This window comes from Phodopus roborovskii, unplaced genomic scaffold, assembly GCF_943737965.1.
Source record: "Phodopus roborovskii unplaced genomic scaffold, PHOROB, whole genome shotgun sequence".
NCBI classification, from domain to species: domain Eukaryota; kingdom Metazoa; phylum Chordata; class Mammalia; order Rodentia; family Cricetidae; genus Phodopus; species Phodopus roborovskii.
Window position 1 is genome coordinate 1391996 of NW_026126539.1, and position 20907 is coordinate 1412902.

Genomic DNA, 20907 nt, shown 5'->3' on the forward strand with positions numbered 1-20907 from the left:
AGCCCTGTAGGAACTCTGTGTGACTGACAGAAAACCAGCTCATGTCTAATAAGTGGAAGTCAATGCTCAATTAGGAACACAGACACACAGACACATACAACACACACACATACACACACACACACTCATATACAAACATCTATACTCTGAAACAGAGAAACGCACATACCTCTAAATGCAATAAAAAAGTCTCGTACTTAACTAATTAGGTGTGGCTTACCTCTCCTCGGTCTCCAAACATGGAGTCGGGAGGTTTGGGAAGTTGCTGTCCACTGATCACTTTCAGAATGAGCTGTTTTTTGGGGTTGGCAGGAAGTGGATCACCAGAGAAAGGGTTGAAAGTACCTAGGCCAAGTAAAGTAGAGGTCAATATCATACGTGCGCACACACACACACACACACACACACACAAATATACACAAACACTTTAAGTTTGTCAAACAAAGAAACAACAGCATAATTTATCACAGCTTTTGCTAGAACTAAGAAACTGTCATGTAACCATCAATATAACTTTCAGCACTTCCATGGCTGTGTTTGCCTTACACTCTGTTCCCGAAAGCCAGGGGATGGGATACTTTAAACCAATGTCTACAGTGCAACCATGACATGGATGAACAATCAAGTTGAATGTCTGTAGCATCACAACAAGGGCAGTTATGTCAGATTCCAATAATTTTCTATACTATCTCAGGTCTAGAACAAATACAAAGAACATAAAGGAAATCTAAAAGTAAGTAGAGAACAGAAGCTTTATTGTCTAACTTCTGCAAATCCAATCCAGTGGGTAACACACTTGCTGTGAAGCCTGAAGACCTGAGCCCAGTCCTTGGCACCCACAATGGTGGGAGGAGAGAACAGATTCCACAAAGTTTCCCTCTGACCTCCAGTAACATAAACACACATGCCAACATTAATAACACATTTAAAAATTTAAATAGCAGGGTAACCCCTGCATTTTGATACAACCATGAAATTGGCACTTACCTTTGCACATTTGCTGGGGCTTCAGAATGTAGCCACAGTTGCCATTTGCCTTGAATTTTGCCCGATTTAACTGCATCATTCGTCCTTCAGACTGGTAGTTCAGAGCCACTGTGAAAATGGAAAGACTGAAAGGATTAGAAACAGCTTACAATGATCAAGGTAGAGAGACAACACAGAGGACTACTCCTCTCAGGCCATACATACCTAGCTGGCAGCCTGCATTCCAATAGGGCAGAGGGTTAAAGTTACTGGAATCAATGCGGTAGGCAGAGGGGTAAATCCTCGTGAGCTGTTTTTGGTTGTAGATCATGAATTGTTCTGATTTCTGCTGAACCACTTGATGTGCTCTTGTTTCACTGAAGGACAACACATTCCCTGTGGTCCCTAGCAGTCAAAGAAATATGGAACATGATAAATGCACCCAAACCAACACTATCAAAAAAGCCTGGATAATGCCAGAGCCCATCCACAGCCCAAAGCAGAAATGGATCCAACCTGTTACATGAAAGACTTTAGACATATCAAATCAATAAAAGACCTTTCACAAATTAAAGGTACACCCCAGAACCAGAAGGGGTCCAGAGTGATTCATTTCCTCTGTTATAGGTAGAAGCACAGAAAGGACGTGTCAGGGAAAACAAGACTCAGAGACACTATGGTTGGTGGCAGCTCGTGTGTGCTATCTGATCCCTCCTCAGAACAGGAGCTGCTGTACTGACTGCTTATCAGTAACTCAGCTGCTTATCAGAATAGGAAGGTAAAGTCTCTTCACCCGTCATGTTAGGCTACAGCTTGTTAGAGACAGAATAGGCCAAACTCAAACAGGCATGAACCAAAGCTTTAGACAAAATTCACCATTTAACAAGCCACAGTGTAATAACACCTGACCAAAAAGACCCTGGGATGGCATTCTTAGAACTCTGTTGCCCATGCAAAGCCAAATGAGAGCATCATTTGCTAAGGTTCCCCATTGTGGCATCCCATATTCTCCAAAAATTCAATTGTTTTGTTGATTTGTGTCTGGTCAGCAAGAAGAGGCAGGAAGAAAAATTATTTTGCAGGTACATGATATAAACAAGATCTTTGGCAAAGACACAGGTGACAGTGAATGAATCAAACTGCACACACAGCTTACTCCTGACACCAGGAAGACAAACACTGAAGTTGTTCTTTAAAATTCACATGTTGGGCCATGATTATGCACTTGTCATGTAACTGTGAGGACCAGAGTTCAGGTACCCAGAACCCATATAAATGCCCAGTGGCTGCTGTGGCCTCCACCTTAGAAAGATGGAGACAGCTGAGCACCACAGTATGTTAGCTGGAAAGACCAGCCAGATTGGTGAGCTCTGGGCTTGACTGAGAGACCCCCACCTCAGCGAATAGGGTGAAAGAGTAATGGCAGATGGTTTCCAACATAAACCTCAGGCCTCTACATACTTGGAAGTCCATATGCATGCCTACCCCACTTCATGCTGTACACATATAAATATGCACATACCTACAAGCAACACATACTCCCAAAAATTAAAATATAGGAAGCACATGTAAAATATATGTACTAGATGTACTAGTAGACAATATTCAGGGTCCAAGAAAATGAAGAAAAAAATGCCACTTTGAGAAAAGAAAACTTGAGTTTTGAAGGTGATTTAATTGTTCATGAAGCCAATCAAAACCCACTTGGAAGTGAGACATGAGAGAGACAGTACCCATTCAGTGGCCCTATAATGCCAGCAACTCAGAAGGTCAAAAGGAAGATTCCAAGTTTAAGGGTTGCCTGCGCTGTAAATGACTTCAATGCCACCTGAGGCAACTTTGACACTGTCCTATAATAAAAATGAGAAAATCTATATGGACATAATTCAGGAGTAGAGTATATATATATAACATATACAAGGCCCTATGTACAATCTCCAATAGTACTAAGTAAATAGTAGTGAATATAGTAGTAAATATTATATAAAATATATTAAAAATAAGGAAGATTTTCCACCCAGTGATGTTTATAAAGCATAAATGTAGAGAGGTAAAAATGCATGGTGCCTGCACTTGGGTTTCTGCTTGAAGAATAAAATGTCAGTCTAGAATCTCTAGACCTGAGGGTCATGCAGAATAAAACTTCAAATACCTAACATTCCCCACTTGGTCTCTATCTGTCTCCATGGTGCCATAGTTTCTACATGTGTTTATCAAACATCATATCCTGGAACCAAATGTTTACTCCTATGTCCACTGGACCTGCTGCAAAAGGCCAGCCTGAATAAAGAGCAGACTTGTCCAGAGTCTCATTCTCACTCTGACTCTAACAAGGTGAGTGTATGAATCCATAGAAACAAAGAGGAGGTTGTGTGCTCAGACCATATCTGTCTGCCTTGTTTGTTGGCAATGTGATCTGTCAGGTACCTGTTGTCCCAAGAGCTATTCTCCCTTATGTGTCAAAAGTTGTGTCAGTGACATTCCATAGCCAGAACTTGAACTAGTCAGAGGTCAGGAAGAGATAGAGCACTATAGTTTTTAACTTAGTGATTTTTCTGGCTTGGACCCTTTCTCTGAAAATAATTACTAATATATAGTATTGACAGAGTACATGAACAGGGTTTGTGCATCTCAACAAAACTAAAACTGAATATGTGTCCATATTCTGGTGGATAAAGTTTTTAATAGAGCAGAAGACAAATATACTTATTGACAAACACAGTTCATACAGAGCACCACTGTAATCAATATCTGAGTTACTTTTTCTGATTCTCCATACAAATAGGCTCGCATCATTAAGGTGACCTTGCTTACTAAGCTCACATCGACTTGTATTTTAATAGTATTGAGTTGTTTTGCATAAAGATGAGGCACATACTCATTATGTAATGCGTCTTTTTAAACCGTTAAAGACAAAGCAGATGAAGTTTAAGAGGTAAGCAGCACTCAAGATGATTTCCCAAAGCTACTGGGCTTATGATTTCCAAAGAAATCATTAGTCAATATGTTCATTCTATAAGCCAGCTATACTTTCAACTCCATTCATGCAATCCCTGGGTTAATGTGGGAGCCATGGGCAGTCAGTAAAAGAAAGCATCACTTGATAGTTAAATCTTGAGGTTTCTCTTTTCCTGCAGATGGTGTTCATTTAAATTTTGTATAACTGCCATTGTTTCAAGAAGAAATCCAAACCCAGGTGGAAGAAAAGTCATCTTTCAGTGGAAAAAAAAACCAAACCAAACCAAAACAAACAAACAAACAAACAAAAAAAAAAAGCAGTACTTGTGGATTACGCTCAAGAAAAAAAGAACTGAAATGCCACAGGTCTATTGCTCCTCAATAAACATTGGGTAACTGAAGCACCACCAGGACTACTGTATCCTGCATCTCAATAAACATTTGGTGATAGAATGAAACAGGAGACAAGGAGAGAAAGAATAACTAAGAGACTCGAAGATGAGGGCAGCTGTGACTGGACCCTTTCAGCTTATACAGTTGACAGCATTGAGACAGGGCTGGAGAGATGGCTGAGTTAAGCCCACCTGCTGAGGACCTTGGTTTGATACCCAGAACCCACATGGTAGCTAAGAGTCATCTGTAACTCCAGTCCCAGGGAATCTGACACCCACTTCTGGATTCTACAGGCATCAAGCATCCATGTGGTATACATACATGCATGTAGGCAAGACACTCATACACACAATAAATACATCCTTTTCAATAGGAGAAGAACAAAGAAAAATCCTTGAGATCCAGTGACACTGAAATACGTCTACCACTTTTGTTAAAACTTCAGCGAAATAAACTACTTTATTCCAAGACAAAATGTTTTGTTTTGTTTTGTTTTGTTTTTTTAATGAGAAAATATGGTTTCTCCAGGGTATTGTAGCTAATTAATTCACTCCTTCTGGTCATTCACACTGGAAATGGCCATCTGTGACCTGGCCATGAAGGTAGGTCAGGTCTCCACAGCTAGAGTCCTGCAGTGAGACCTGACTCTGAAGTTTTTGTCATTTCACAATAATATAAGCCTTCTCCAACTGGTGGGAAACATCTCTGTCCTTCAGGTAGGAAATCGGACACTTACCAGTAATCAGTACAGCCCCACGTGTGAGCTCAGAATCATGTTAGCTTTCATCTTCCTGACAAACGAGACTCCATACAGTCCCAGACATGTGTGGGAATGATCTGATCATTAACTAGCAATGACAAAGAAAAGTCAAGAGTGTTGATAAGAGCAAGAGTCTTACCATCATCCACAATATCCTGGGCTGCCACGGAGTTTGTGTACACCACCAAGTCTGAGAGCTCTCTGCAGAGTTTCATGGTTCTCCTTCGGCGGCCCAGCCTGCAGAGCAGACACTCAAATTAGAGAGCCTAGATTTGGAAGGGTTGTAAGCCTCTGGTAGCAACCCCTTCCCTTTTAAAGAATGAGTAAGTGGACTTCCCTGGGGCTGAATAGAGCCAGGACTAGAACCCAGGTCTGACTTCCCTTTCAGTACTCCTCCCCAGTCTACACCATCCTACCAACTTAGTTTTATTCAGGCTCTGCTGGGAATCTGTCTTTTTGAGATCTCTTGTGAAAGGCTTGGTTCTGCCACTGCCCAGGTAGGGAATAATCCCAGGAAACACAGCTAGACTAAGTAGGTAAAGAAAAATGGGCCACAATACCTACATACCTAAAATGAAATGAACCAAAAAATTCACAGCGATTTGTCTTTAGAAATATAAATACAAATATTTTAGATATTCTTTAAATGACTATACATTGGATTATGTGAAATTTAGTTTCCTAGGTACCTTCTAAGTTTTCTCCTTATGAAACATTCATATAATCTTGATTATAGCCTCATATATTTAACCACTTCTCTTTACCACAGTAAAATCTCCACATGCCACCTCATTACACTCTCTCCCTCCCTCTCTCCCTCCCCCCTCACACACACACACACACACACACTCATACACACACACACACTCACACTCACACTCACACACACACACACACACACACACACACACACCACTTTTCTCCTCTAGAGAACATTCAACTATCAAACACTTCAATGATCATCAACACCATTCAGATGGCACATAAAATAATGATCAACATCATTAGTCAACAGCAAAGCACAAATATACAAGAAGGTACTATGTCTCCTCTATTAGGATAGCTACACTAAAAGGGTAAGTGAATGATAGGAAGAAACTCAGATCTTTATGGACATCCGGGGAGTATAAATGGTGCAGTTCCCTTAGGAAATTGTTCAGCAGTTGGTCAAGTGAGTTGTCAAGTGTGTTACATTGTTACCTAGCATTTTACATTGACATAAAATCCTGCATGTGAGTATGCATGGCAATACTTTTTAACCAATAAAGTGAAAGCTACTAAAATATTCTCCAACTACTAAATTATTACATAAAATAAAGTATATTCACATGGCAGGTAGTTAGTCAATAAAATCAAACAGAGAATATGCATGCCATAATGTGAGTGAATCTTGGAAACACAAAACTGAATGAAGGAAGCCCGATATTTGTAAAAGGTCAAATATTTGTCAAGTAAAAAGTCTACCCAGGTACAGAGAGGAGAGGGGAGTAGAGTGACTGCTAAGAGGTGAAGATTTTCTTCTTGGGATGGTGAAAAGGTTTGAGAACTAGTTATTAAAGATAAAAAACACTGAATGAATCCATGTGAGATCATGCTTAAAATTCACAAGCAAAACTCCCAAGATAGTCATTGCCATGGAGACATTCTATATAAAGTCAGCTCTTTACATTGTTTTATCCTAATAGTGAATCAGGTTAGTGAAGTTCCAAGGTGACAATTTGAGGTGCTAAGGCTCTCACAGGTATTAGGGGCAAATCTCTAACTGCCTCAAGATCAGCATGTAATCTTATTTCACATAATCCCTGTAATGATATCTTGTTTGAATGCATGAAGAATAATGTGGCTTTTCAAATGCTGTCCCTTCCCTAACTGTGCATCAGACACTTTGATTTAGAAACAGGAAAGGTCTTCCGAAAGGTGTTCCTGCCTGTCCTGTGTCTTTTACTGTAACTAATATTAATTTTTGCCTGCACATTTCTCCTCTGCCCTCACTAGTGAATGTTTGATGATATGCATCCCAATAGGGCTTTACTATAAAGTCTACCTGAGCAATAATGGTAAATTCCTATAAGGCATCTATGTATGGCTTCAATTTCTCTGTTCTGTAAAGAGACCAAGTTGTAAGCAAGTGTGTGTGTGTGTGTGTGTGTGTGTGTGTGTGTGTGTGTGTGTGTTCCTGCATGTGTGTGTCCACCCACACCTGTATACCTAGCCACAATATGGATTATGTTCCTTTGTGACTGCCAGGAAGTTCACAGCATGGGTCACAATTCAGTTCTGAAAACAGTCATAATAATACTACCGATAACAGCTTTAAAAGGGGGAGCAGGAGATTTTCTGTACCTCTATTTTCAGATCCTGTGTTTTTAAGCCCCTCCCCCCTTCTCTTTCAGCCTCCCCACCCCAATCTCTGGGCTCCTTTCTTGCTTCTTAGCCTCCACAGGTACTCCACACAATTGAAACACAGAAATCTAAAACACTGAAGTGAGAATCTGCATAGGAGCGAGAACACACAGTGTTTGTCTTTCTGGGTCTAGGTTATCTAGCTCACTACATTATTTTCCAGCTACATCTATTTTCCTATAAATTTCACAATTTCTCATTTGTACGGTGTTGAATTGGACTCCATTATGTTCAAGTATCACATGTTCATTAGTCATCAAGGGCTGACAGACATGTGAGCTGATTCTATTTCCTACCTATTGTGACTAGAACAGCAATGAACATGGATGTGCAGGCATCTCCAGGACAGGCACATGGAGTCCTCTCAGTATATGCCCAGGAGAAGTGTGGCCACACCATTTGGAAGTTCTACTTCTAGTGTTTTGAGAAATTCCACACTGATTTCCATTGTGGCTGTATCAGTTTATACTCCCACCAACAGTGAACAAAAATCCCTTTTCCTCTCATCCTCACCATCATTTTTGTCATTTGTTTTCTTGATAATAGCTGTTCTGACTGGGGTGAGATGGATCTCAAATTAATAAAGTGTTTTAATTTGCATCTCCCTGGTGACTAGTGATGTCAAACATTAGTGTTTATTAGTCATTTGTATTTCTTTCCTTGAGGACTCTCTGTTCAGTTCCATAACCCATTACTTTTTTTAAATTAGGATATTATGTTAATTTAGTTTCTTCAGTGTTCTGTATATTCTAGGGAAAGACGGGAATACTCGGTGTAGAGATGTTTAAAAAGGGATGGACCTGGGCATGGAGAGAAAGACAGAGAGGGTTAACCAAAATGAAACCTACTGTTTTAGGCTTGCAGACTCAGTGAGCAAACACATTTGCTACCATGTCTGATAACCTGAGTTTGAATGCCAGAACTCACAAGGTGTCCTATGACCTCCACACATGCACGCGCACACACACACACATGCATGCACACTCACGTACACACTCACAAACACACACAGAATAATTTCTAAATCTTTTTAAAGAAACTTATTTTATAAGCTAACTAATACTATTTTTAAAAGAGTTAGGAGGAAGATGGCCTGCATGGTAGATAATATCATGCCTAGAAATCATGGGTAAGTAAACAAAAATTCCAGTGACAAGTGTGGGAGGCCTTTGGGTGAACTGTTGGTTAGACACTTCCAATACAATACAATAAAGGCTCTTGGCACTTCTCTTGGTTGTCTGCCAATATTAGATGATAAGACACAATTGCTGAGGCTACCACACGCTTTGGCTGCAAGAAACAGAAATAAAACTGGAACCAAGTGGTCAGTTTCCTCCCCACCAGCTAGCTTTCATCGTGCAACAACAGGGTGCTATACAGGCTGCCTGGGGGAGAAAAGGCTCCATGCACATTAACAACTATAATACCCACCTGCCTAGCAAGAAGAGCCCACTATGGGAGTAACCGACTACTGCTTGGTTGAAGTTGAGGCCCTCTCCACAGGAGAGAATCCATGCACGGTACTATAAATCTAGCCCCAAACAGGTGGCTAGTGAAGTCATAGGCCCTGAATTAGAGCTTAATATTGTTTATTAGATAAACTGGCATAGTTAAAAACTGCCCTCTGACTATGTTTATACATGAACACACATTGCTCCCAGCCTGAACCTGAGAAGCCTCTCTTTACATTGAATAATAGTGAAGACAGAGACTCACAGCTGCTCAAAGTGCTGGCAATAAGTGATGGTTGAATGCTCAGGCCTAAATAAGATACTTAGACCTCCCCCTGTAAGGTTCAGGGAACACTGCAGAAGAGGGAGCAATAAGAATCTAAGAGCCAGAAGACAGGGAGAAGGCTGGCAAATGTCATCCTCTGAGTCTGGCACAGCAATTGTAATCAGCAGCAGCAGCAGCAGCTGAGGGTATCTGCACTGAGCCTGCACAACACTGGCCCGCTCAATAGTCAATCATGGATGAGGGCAGGGCTTGTGGGGCCTCACCACTCCCTGTTGAACTATTGGTACTAATAGATTCTAGGAGAAAAAGAGTCATTGTCTTCAGCCATGTATCCATAAGTGAGCTCACCAGATTCCAATGCCTATTTCTAAACCCATGATCGCCCAGATACTCCTGTTTAAACTTATTGGACCACAAAACAAAATGATACCAATGCAGGAAAGAGAATTATAGGGAGGAGGCAGGGCTCACAGGAGTGGAAGGAAGATAAGAGAAAGTAGGGAGTGAGAGTAGTCAGAATTCATTATACACATGAAGGGAATTGTTAAAGTTCAGGTTTAATTAATTAAAAAAGGACAAAATTCAAATGTATAAGTCTGAATGGAGGTAGTGTGCATGGGTAGACACTGCTGCACCCAGAAGTTATAGTCTCCAAATGAGCAGTAAGGGTAGAGTATTCCCTATAGAGTGTTGGTCGAGATTGCAGGAGCTCCTGAAACAGTAAAGGCTATTGATGGGAGATGCCATTCAGTAAATATGTTTCTCTTATTGGTTAATAGGTTATAGGTTGGCCAATAGGAAAGAAAGATAGGAGAGACTAGGAGATAAGGAGGAAAGAGGAAGTAGTAGGGAGGGGTCAGCATGCAGAGACTAGAGAGAGCAGAATGCCGGCCCCACTCTCCGGTAAGATGAGACCACGTGGAATACTTAGATTAATAGAAATGGGTTAATCATTAAGAAAGAGCCAGCCAATAAGAAATGCTAGTAACAGGCTAATAGAATTATATCAAATACAGAGTCTCAGTGTGTTATTTGGAGCTGGCATGACAGTGGGCCAAGACCAGCAGGCAGAAAAACTACTCGTAACAGGCTGTGGCTGTTGCTCCTGGTTGCCGATCAGAGCTAAATGGAAGCTCTCTGTTCCATCCCATAGCCAATTTCACTATGTTACCTTAATGCTTAGTTTTGCTTTAGTTCTTTGAATATTCTAGACATTAATCTTCTATCACATGAATAGCTGGCAAAGATTTTCTCCAGACTCCATTGCTGAAGACACTGCTATGCCTGCAGGACATGATGAAACTATTTGGAAGTATCTCTCTCTCTCTCTCTCTCTCTCTCTCTGTGTGTGTGTGTGTGTGTGTGTGTGTGTGTGTGTGTTTGGTTTTTCAAGACAGGGTTTCTCTGTGTAGCTTTGGAGCCTGTCCTGGAATTTGCTCTGTAGCCCAGGCCTTGAACTCACAGAGATCCACCTGTCTCTGCCTCCCGAGTTATGGGATTAAAGGCATGCACCACTACCTAGCTCTTCATGTTTGTTGGAAGCTACTTTCTTGCTCACTAGCTTCCACAGTGTTAGCAGATATTCTGACAGCCACTGTGGGAGAAAAGCTAGCCAAGCTAAGGATCATGTACCAGGCAAGATATGCTCACTGGTGTAACAGTGCATTAATTTGCGGGGGAACCACATTATTACCCTCTCTTGTTATTTTCTAACTCCCAACATGGCCACCTCCTACTTTCATATATTTTTAGGACATATTGAAATGAGTTAGGGTTATTGATATGAGTAAGATGATGCCACTTTCAAAAGCTGAGGACACGTATCAGTAACTATACCACTAAATGAAGTGATATTCCTTTACTCCAAGAACCATGTAACTGCTCCCCAGAGAGAGGTAGAACATCATAATTCCCTCCCTCATTCCGGATGGAGGATTGAAGATCTTGTGCAGGTCTCATACTGTTATCCTCAGCTGCTGTGTCTTTATAATTGCAATGGGCAAATCAGAAAAGAGTGTTTCCTAACCCACCTCCTAATCCTCTGATTCTTACATCCTTTCTTCCATGATGTTCCCAAGGCCTTGTAGGACATGATGTAGATGTTCATTTTAGACCAGAACACTCATCAGTCATGAATTTTCAGCGACTTTGGCCAATTACAAGTATTTCCATTAAATCCTGCTCACTGCATAGAGATGCCTCTCTGCTCAAGGCTAGGAGCAGTAGTAGCCTTGAATAGCTACTTGTCCTGAAAGCAAACAGTGTAGTAGGTTTCCCTTGTGAGGTCTGTGATGCTCCTCAGCTATAGACTCTTCACCATATTTATAGTACCAGACACACATTCCTTTAAATGGAACAGTCCTCAAGACCAGTCAGAAAGCACATGGTACTGTTGGTTACCCCCACATGACAACTACTGCCAGTACCATGTGTTCAGAACCTCACTGATGCCATGTTCCCTCCATAGAGTATCTCTATCTCGACCTTCACATTTCATTCCAATACCTTACTTCATGATCCCTCCCATTCTCTAGACATACACAACTAAAACAACCAGATCATAGGATGGGGAGGCCATAGGAGTCCAAGCAGCAAGCATGAAAATGCTTTCTTACCTGTACAGTTGGCCTCCCTCCTTGCCAGGATTTGGAAATATATCTTCCTCATCATCAGTGCCATAGGATTTAGAACGTGATTTTGAAGTTTTCTGCTGGAAGAAACATAGTAAACTTACTAAGTCATCCTATCAGGCACATCCAAAACATACAGAGATGGGACTTGATTTTAACACACACACACACACACAAAGAGAGAGAGAGAGAGAGAGAGAGAGGCACAAATGCATGTGCGAGTATGTGCACAGAAAGAATGACCAGTATCAATCATTATATTACACCAGCAATGCAAGATTTAGAGTTTCATGCCCAAAAGCCAGTTTCGAGGCCACAGAAAACTGACATCCTGGAAAAATTATATTAGTTGTGTACTTTGAAGGTATCCCGCAAGAAAGAGCCAAAATTAAAATATCTATTTAAATAAGTATAAGGGAAATGTCCTTTTGTATGGAAGTTTACTATTGATAAGTGATAAAAGGCAAATTTGAATCTGAAAAAAAGGTATGTATTAAGTAAAAACATAGAATGCCTGCCATTCTACTTTCAACCAGCACATACTCAAATAGTTTTCTAAATCAAAGTGCTCTTTTGAGTTTATGACTCATTTTATGCTCTAGTAGTAAAATAAAAATCACTACTCATAGGACATGATCTGGAAGTCTCCAGAATTAATCTAGTGTCTTCTGGACAGACTTGGGGATGTTCATTCTCACACTGGAGACTGCTCATTATTTAGGCAGCACACAGCCCAACAAAACTAATGATGGAGACACCACTCATTGCAGAAAGCTTGAGACCAAACATACAACTCCTACCAAGGTGAGCCATCCAGACAATCTGAGGAACGTGACTCTGAAAATGAGAACTACCCTCAAATCACCACAGAGATCACACCAGCTCCCAGGTTTTCTCATTACTCAAAACTGAAGACAAGCTACAGAATACCCACTGCACTGACAGTGAGGAGTTATTTTGGACCTTCTCGGGAATTTCTTTCATCCTGAGAACTTCACATACGGAAGCCCTAGTGTTCAAATTTCTATTCTAGGTTAGCTCTTCACCAAACTGGTAAAAGTCACAAGCCCCATCAAGCTTCCTGCTATATTTTAAAAGTAGTGTGTAAACACTAGCCATTCTATAGGATGATTATAGTCTCAATGATAAATGAGATGACTTACACAGCCATTTTGCAATCCACTGACTAACTTTCTAGGTAAATTATTACTGGTACTCACTACAATGATTCATAAACAGTCTCAAGGATAGCCTACTATTATCAACAGATATATGATATATGAAAACATTCACTCTTCAGTAGCTGAGATGCTTCTGAAAATTTACCTCAAAACATACATTTTTATTATAAGATATAAAAAGGTTAGGAAATTAATAACTAAAATCACGTATACACCTGTACACTGAGCTATTGAGACAGGGTGGGGGGAGGGCAGGAAGTTCAGTGGAAGTGTAAGGCCAGCTTGGGCTACACAGCAAGATGATACCTCAAAAACAAAACAAAGAATGATTAATGATGATATTTTTCCTGATACAGTTTTAATACATGATATACATGAGATTGTGGCTATCACACCTAGAATTTATTTTCACCATACTTTTTGTTTCATGCTTTGTATGTTAAGATCTTCAGAGATAAGACCCTAGTGGCTTCAGACCTGCCCACTATGCAAGCAAATCCTCGCTTGATTAATCACTCTTTATAACTGACCCATTGGTTTTTTTAATATTTTCTTATCACTATAACTAATTTCCCTAAATTATCCTACTTCCAGACATGAAATTCTAGATAGAACATCCCTTACAATAGTAGAAAATGTCTCACCGAAACCCTCAGTGGTAAGTTCATCACCTAATACCTGATTTGCTGTATTAATTTTTAAAAGTACACTTACTTCATGTGTGTAGGTGTGTGTGCAAGCACATTCACACACACACACACACACGCCATGGCGCACATGTTGATGTCACAGGACAGTCTGTCAGAGTAACTTTTGTTCCACCACACAAGTCATGAGAAACTCAGGTCATCAGCTTTGGCAACAAACACTTTACCTGCTGAGCCATCTCGCTAGCCCGGTGACCAATACCCCGTGTAACAGTTTAACCTCTTTATTGCAGTATCACATACACTTGGAAAAGTACACAGTTGTATGTGTCCCAAATGACGGTTTTCACAAAGTGAAAGCACTCTAATGAGGAAGCAGACTCCTATCTGAACCTTAGAGTCCTTCTAATCCTCCCATGTGGTCCTTACTTTCCGCTCAAAGGTAACAACTACCTTTAATAACCACCCTAACTTTTACCCTGTAGCATTTTTACAGGGTTTTGAATTTCATACAGGAATACTCACACTGCATGTACTCCGAGTTTTACTACTTTAGCTAAGATCATGTTTGAAAGATGTTATCATAGCACATAGATGTAACTGTGTCCTTTTTGTGGCTGTTCAGCAACCCAGATATGATTTGCCACATTTAACTGATTCTATAGTTAATGAGCCTTTGGACTGTTCACTACATATCCCACTACAAATGCCATTGTTAAACTGTTGTTTCTGTCTTGGTCAATAAACCCAACAGCAGGGCTGCTAAAAAGTGGGACTGTCACGCTGTGGGCCAGAGTGGTTTCTGCACCTCAGAAGAGTGAGTACATGTTGCTCGGCACTTAAGCACTTGGTCTCTGTGGTGTTTTTATGCTCTCTATCATGGTGTCCATGGAATGACAACATAATTGCAATTTTCACTTTCCAGACACGGCTGAAGGTGAGTCTCATTTCCCTGCCATGGGCTTCTTTATCACACTATCTGCTTTTGTAAGAGATGCATTTAAGCTTTTGGTTTGGTTTGTTCTTTGGAAATGCAAACTGCCTGTCTTTTTACTTGTAGAAATGACTTAAGTATTCAGAACATGAGGCCTCTGTTAGATATGTTTATTTAAAATACTTCCAAAATGCAACTTGATTTTTTCATACTTTGGATTAATAACTGTTCTAAATTTCAAAGTTGTTTAAATTTCAAACTTTCCTCCTTTAGAAGTCTTTTTAACAAAACCTTCAGCCTTTCCAAGGTCATTATAATACAATGTCATCCTGCTGCATACAGATTCTTAAATTAACTGATTTATGCACATTTACTACTCTTACTATGTACATACCTTGTGTTTCCCAAAGTTGGTCATCAGGGATCGCCCATGGGACTTCTTTCCACTTTCCTTCACGTCTAGATTCTGCATAAATAAAAAGCATAATGTAGTGATTTTGATTTTCCTTTTTGTCCTGCTTAGCTTGGCAAGTGGCAGAGGGATCCTCTCTTCTCTTCCCATGGTTCACAATTATTCCTACTTCACACCTCTGACATCCCAAATGTGGCTGTTTCTGCTACAAGAAGGGGACACTGTCAGGGATGCCAGCATACAGCATTGGCCCATGGCTTCCCAAAGCTGAAGTCAAGTCGAGCTCTCAGCAATGACTGTACTGGCCCTCCATTCCTATTCACTGTGTGCATGGCATCAGAAAATGGGGTTTTGAATAGTCCAAGTAGAGATGAATCATTTCCAGTTAAAAGGAGTTTTAATTTTCAATAGTGACCAGAAGCAAGTAAAAAAGCCTTACCTGCCAAGTACAGAAAATGCTCACACTGAACACTGTAGTTTGGGATATTAAAATATTTTAAATAAAACCCAGCCATATCACTTTCACTCATTTAAGGAAATCACAGGGAACCTCATCTGTGCATTGAAACTATTGTCCTGGTGTTAAGCTCTGGGACTGGGATTTTAGCCTCTGAAAATTCCTCACATGGGTTAATGTTCCAGGCAGAGGCGGTGAGCAAGGCTCCCCTTGTGTTAGACCACAAGAGGGGGTGGGGCAGAAATTCCCTGTTGAAGGGGTTCAGATGCATTCAGTAGTTGTCCCTGAAATTCATTGTGTGGAGACCTGCAGACCCCACCCACCAAACACACCAATAGAACAAAGGTGGGTAAGCCAGTAACTTAAAATAAAGAAGCTTCGAAAACTGTCTGCTAAAGCCATAAACAGATATCACGAGTAACTCATGGGAGGGATGGTAAGGAAGACCCCAGGCACTCACTGACTGGTAGAAAAACCTACTGAAAATCTGATGAGGGGTAGGAACCAGGGGTTCACAGAAGGATGTTGACTCACCCTTGACTAGTTTATGTGTGTGCATTGCCTATGAAAACCTAGTAATACCTGGGTGATGATGGCACATGCCTTTAATCCTAGCACTTGGGAGGCAGAGGCAGGAGGATCTCTGTGAGTCTGAGGCCAGCCTGGTCTACAGAGCTAGTTCCAGGACAGGCTCCAAAGCTACAGAGAGAAACCTGCCTAAAAAAAAAAAAAAAAAAAAAAAAAAAAAAAAAAAAAGAAAGAAAGAAAGGAAAAGAAAAAAAAGAAAGAAAGAAAGACAGAAAGAAACACCCCACTAATATTAATCACTATCCATATGGACTAGGAAGAACATAGACATTGGTCCTAGTATTGACACTGCTCTTCCTAGTCTAGGAACAGTATTCCCACCAAAGCCATGACCCTTCTCTTGGTCTCCATTTACTCATTTGGTAAACAGAAGAGTGATCCACTTAACCTGTGAGTTCTTTGGTACTTCTAACAGCCCATCAACTGGAAGGAGGATTATGTCACTTGTTGTCCCAACTATGATGATTTAAGAGTGAAATTGAGCATATTTAATAAGATACCAGGCCTATAGCACACAGCACAGCTGTCTTATGCAATCTGAGATAGCAGTCATTGACTTCAGTTGATACTTTCTGTACCCAGGACAATACTCAGTGCATTGCATACATTCTCACTTATTTTGCAGAAGGATTTTGTTACACAAACTTTAAGAGGATAGACGGAGAAGTTTGAAATGTATTTCCCAAAGGAAAAGTGCTTATAAACTGCAGAGAAGGGTACATTTTTTTTCCTTGTGGAAGGAGGAGTTCGAGAGGAAATTGTCTACCTGCTTCAGGTGAGCATTTAAGCCTTCATGTGTGGCCTTGAGCAAAGCCCTCACTGTAAAACTGTCAGGATCTTCTTTGTCTCGGATCTGAGACTCCCTCAACAATGATTCCAGTTTTTTCCGTATGAAAGATTCTACTTGGTGCTCAGTGGTACCATTACTCTGCAAAAATAAATAAATAAATAAATAAATAAATAAATAAATAAATAAATAAAATTTGAAAATCAAGTAATAGAAATAATCTCCAGAGAAACAGACTCATGTAGATTTGTGCCTGACAATTAGTTTATAATCTCCTGATCTCTCAGTAACCTGTAAGAAATTAAGATACTTGTGGAACAATTTTGATTCCTCCCACCAAAATATCCTCCCACGTGCCTGATTATCAAGAATCCCACTGTCTGTCAGTTCTCTTCATTGGCTGCACTGTCCTCATGCACATGTGCAACACTATTCACACTTACAAAGTCTTACTCTATTTCATTTCAGTGATGTAGAATTTGAGGCCTTGAGGAAGGAGTTCAAACAAATTGCTTAAGGTTTCCAGAGGTAGCCAGTAAGTGAGGCAAGATTCTAAACCATTCCATCCTGATACCTCAAGCTTTTATCAGAGGGCAAGCCAGGGAAACCTTCTGGAGACAGAGCCTCCTAAACCTGCATAGTTACAATTCAGCAAAAATGTTGTTTTTAGAAATGACTTCCTTCACTGAGAGACAAAGAATGCTATAAGTTTTCAAGGTTGATGGCAATTGTGAGACAAAATTTCTTTCTGGTTTCCAGCTCACAAAATATTGACTTGAGCTATGGCCTTTGATTATGATTATTTTTTAAATTACAATTCTGATTTCAAGGCTTTTGGAAAACAAAGCAATGCCATATCTCACAATGCCTTTAGGTGGTCAGGGCACATCATTTTCTGGAAGTCCCACACAGCACATGTCCCTCTCACAGACCAGTGGCCCCCAGGCTGTGTGCACTGCCCCCTGCTGTTTAACTGCTTTTGCCTCTCCCTTTGTCCAGATCTGCTCCACAGATTATTTAACCAGTTGCCAAACCCACCCCAGGCATGCAGTGAGTTATACTATTTCACAAGAGCAATCCCCACATTATTTATAATAGGAGTTACCTACCATCTATCTGACCCCTGCAGAATAGATAGCTAATTTTGAATGTATTTCACAAGATCCCTTAAGAGCAAGGAAATATAAATAGCATGGGAAATTTTCTTTTTCCAAAAAAAAGAACACCTGTGCTAGGATGATGAGCTACATTCCCTGTGCGTATATACTGTGCATTAATGTGGTTAATGTACCAAATTAACAATGCAGTCCACCCATTATAGAATCAGGCTCTGAAGGAGACACAAAGATAAAAAAGAGCTTGCACTTGAGCTCAGAAGTGAACAAGCACAGCCCACCAGTCACAGGGATGTTAGGAAGGACATGCCATTCCTCCTGGGTAGCAGAGATGGTACCAGAAAAAAAGTCTGTCCAGACAGCTAAATGTTCAACAGTGGGGAAGGGAAGGGCATCCCTGTGGTACCCAGTCTAAACAAATGACTTATATGGTTAATCACGTCCTACAGCAGGTCAAGAGGAAAATCAAAGACTTTTGGGGACCAAAAGGACTTGAAATCCAGAAATGTGGCAGCTAGAGTTCTGCATAAATAATACTTTAGTAATAACAGAAGTCTGGGAGCATACGCCAAAGGAAGACAGGAGCGTGACTATGAAAATCCAGACACATCAATTAACAGGACAAGTACTAATTCATACATAGGCAAGGGTACAATAAACAGCACAGAGAGTTTGGGGGTAAACTCATTTTGATTAAAGGCAACTTGTACTGAATTTCTGCCAAATGCTCGGTAACAAACCCACTGTCACAGTCCTTCATGTCACGAGAATTACTCAAATTGCTCATACAAATCAGTATGAGTCAGGCATGTGGGGTACCAATAGTGTATAGGGGGGCATTCTACCTGCCTTGGGAATTAATTCAGCTTCTTGAAATGAAGGAACATAAAGGAATATATCTTAAAAGAGAAGAAAATAGATTTTTTGCGATAGCTCTAATATATGACTCAAATTTGGCAAATTGAAACAACAAATTCATTTTATCATTAGTCTAGAGGACAAACGTTTGGAGCAAGGTAGGGCCACAGTCCCCTTTAAGTTCTAGGCCCTTGTGTCTTGTTACTTACAGTAGCTCCCTGCATTCCCTGGCTTCTGAGAGCATAGCAATCACTACCTGTGTCTTTACATCATCTTTGCCTATGTGTACCTATCTGTTGGCCTTTCCCTCTTCTTAGAACACTTGGCACTGAGTTCACCCCCCACCATTAAGGTCAGGATGTTCGCTTCTCGAGATCATTAACTGAAGAGAGTTAGGATTTTGCCCTTAATTGTGCTTCAGCATCTAGGAATGTTGTAGCTTTTATCTTTTATTCAGACCACTAAGGCTTCATCCATTATCCATAGTAGGTCTGCTTCATTTTTTCCCATTTGTGTATTCACTGGAATAGCAACTTCAGTCCCCTTCACCTTTTCCTTTGTGTTTACAAGTTGGCCAACTGTTTAGCATGGGTGGCCTTGCTTTTGGCCTGTCAGTTTCTTGATTTGAAGACAGAGGCATGCAACTCTTCCTTTTGCTGAGTACTTGGGACTCCTGTAAGGCCATTAATTCACCTACTTTCAAGACTGTATGTATCAGGGACTGGCAAAGCCCAAGCATAGAAAAAGAATTGAGAGATGGCAAGTTAGCAACCAGGTCATAATGCACATATTAACAATGAGAACACTAACATCAAAAATCAGAGATGGCCACAAAAATGACAACATGATCAGAAAGCTTAAAATACTGGAAGAGTTGCCGAAATGTGCCAGAGACACAATGTGAGCACACCCTGTGGGAAAAATTGGGCTGATATTGCAACATCACAGCAAATCCACTGGCTAAAAATGCAGTATCTGTCAAATGTGATAAATCAAAGCTCAAAACAACATGGTGTGCCTGCCTGGAAAATGCAAGTGTGACTCTGTGCCAGGCCACCTGACAAAGCAAAGTCCTTTAACAGCATGTTATGTGAACCACTCAACACCCTCTAAGGGAAGCACTAGGACCCATCAAGTCCCACTCATAATGACACCGACACAGAAAGCCTCAGAAGCTCACCCAAGCCTGGCCCTATGAATGATTATATTGGGACAAGCCATAACACTTCCTAAGCAATGCAAGCAGGCAGCCATTCCTTTTACACTGTGGCAGAAAGAGATGAATTTCTGAGTCGAGTTGATGCTGAGTGGCTCACATTTTACACAATCATCATCCCCTTTGTAGAACATGGAAAATAGTCTGAAACCTCTCTGCAGGAAACTTAAGTATGTTTCACTTAAGGCCATGAGCGGACCCAACAAAAGAGCTGTAAGATCTCTAATTCCTAGTATATTCAATCAAGTGCTCCTGCTCTTGGAGGGGAGGACCTGTGGAGACAGAAAGAGAAAGCTTGCAGGGGAAACCTTGCAAGAACACCTAGTATGCCTACAGCCAATCACAGAGGGCTCCCTCCAGCATTTCTTTCCCTTGCTCAGAGACTCACAGAGAGCTGAACACAATAAAGAGCCGAACTGTCCGTGTGTGAGAACAGGGCTAAAGCTACAAAGCCCAGGGTGGTGGGTGCTGGTGGAATAGCAAATGCCTAACATAAGAGCTTATTATTCACTTCATGTCCTCTAAATGTGGGGATTTGCCAAAGGAATGAGAGTCCTGCCTGGTGAACTTCCCCCCCCCGCCCCCTTTTCTGTGATTTTCATCACTACAAAATTTGCAGCTACAAGGAACAAAGGAATATGCAGCTGAGGTTTCATTACTGTGTTATCATTCAGCCCTGGAACCCAGCAGCACTCACTGAAAGACAATTCAGACAGACACCTGACCTCGAGACCTAGCTGCCACTGTGCAGCTGTGGTACAGACCGAAGACAAGAGCCATATGCATCTCGTTCTTTTGTTCCCTGGGCCGGAGGAAGGATATTGCAGTGAGAAGAGGGAGAATCAGCATTTAACATCAGTCAATC

General features: G+C 40.9%; 1 protein-coding gene across 1 annotated transcript in view; it reads right to left on the bottom strand.

Moving 5' to 3' along the window:
• Plch1 (phospholipase C eta 1) overlaps positions 1–20907 on the bottom strand; it is a 202996-nt gene that overhangs the window by 10587 nt on the left and 171502 nt on the right. The window contains exons 12-18 of the mRNA XM_051198667.1: positions 16833–16994; positions 15004–15075; positions 11833–11924; positions 5217–5314; positions 1192–1371; positions 988–1095; positions 221–345 (exon numbers count right to left, since the gene is read on the bottom strand). Coding sequence (XP_051054624.1) covers positions 221–345; positions 988–1095; positions 1192–1371; positions 5217–5314; positions 11833–11924; positions 15004–15075; positions 16833–16994 — 837 coding nt within the window. The remainder of the gene's footprint in view (positions 1–220; positions 346–987; positions 1096–1191; positions 1372–5216; positions 5315–11832; positions 11925–15003; positions 15076–16832; positions 16995–20907) is intronic.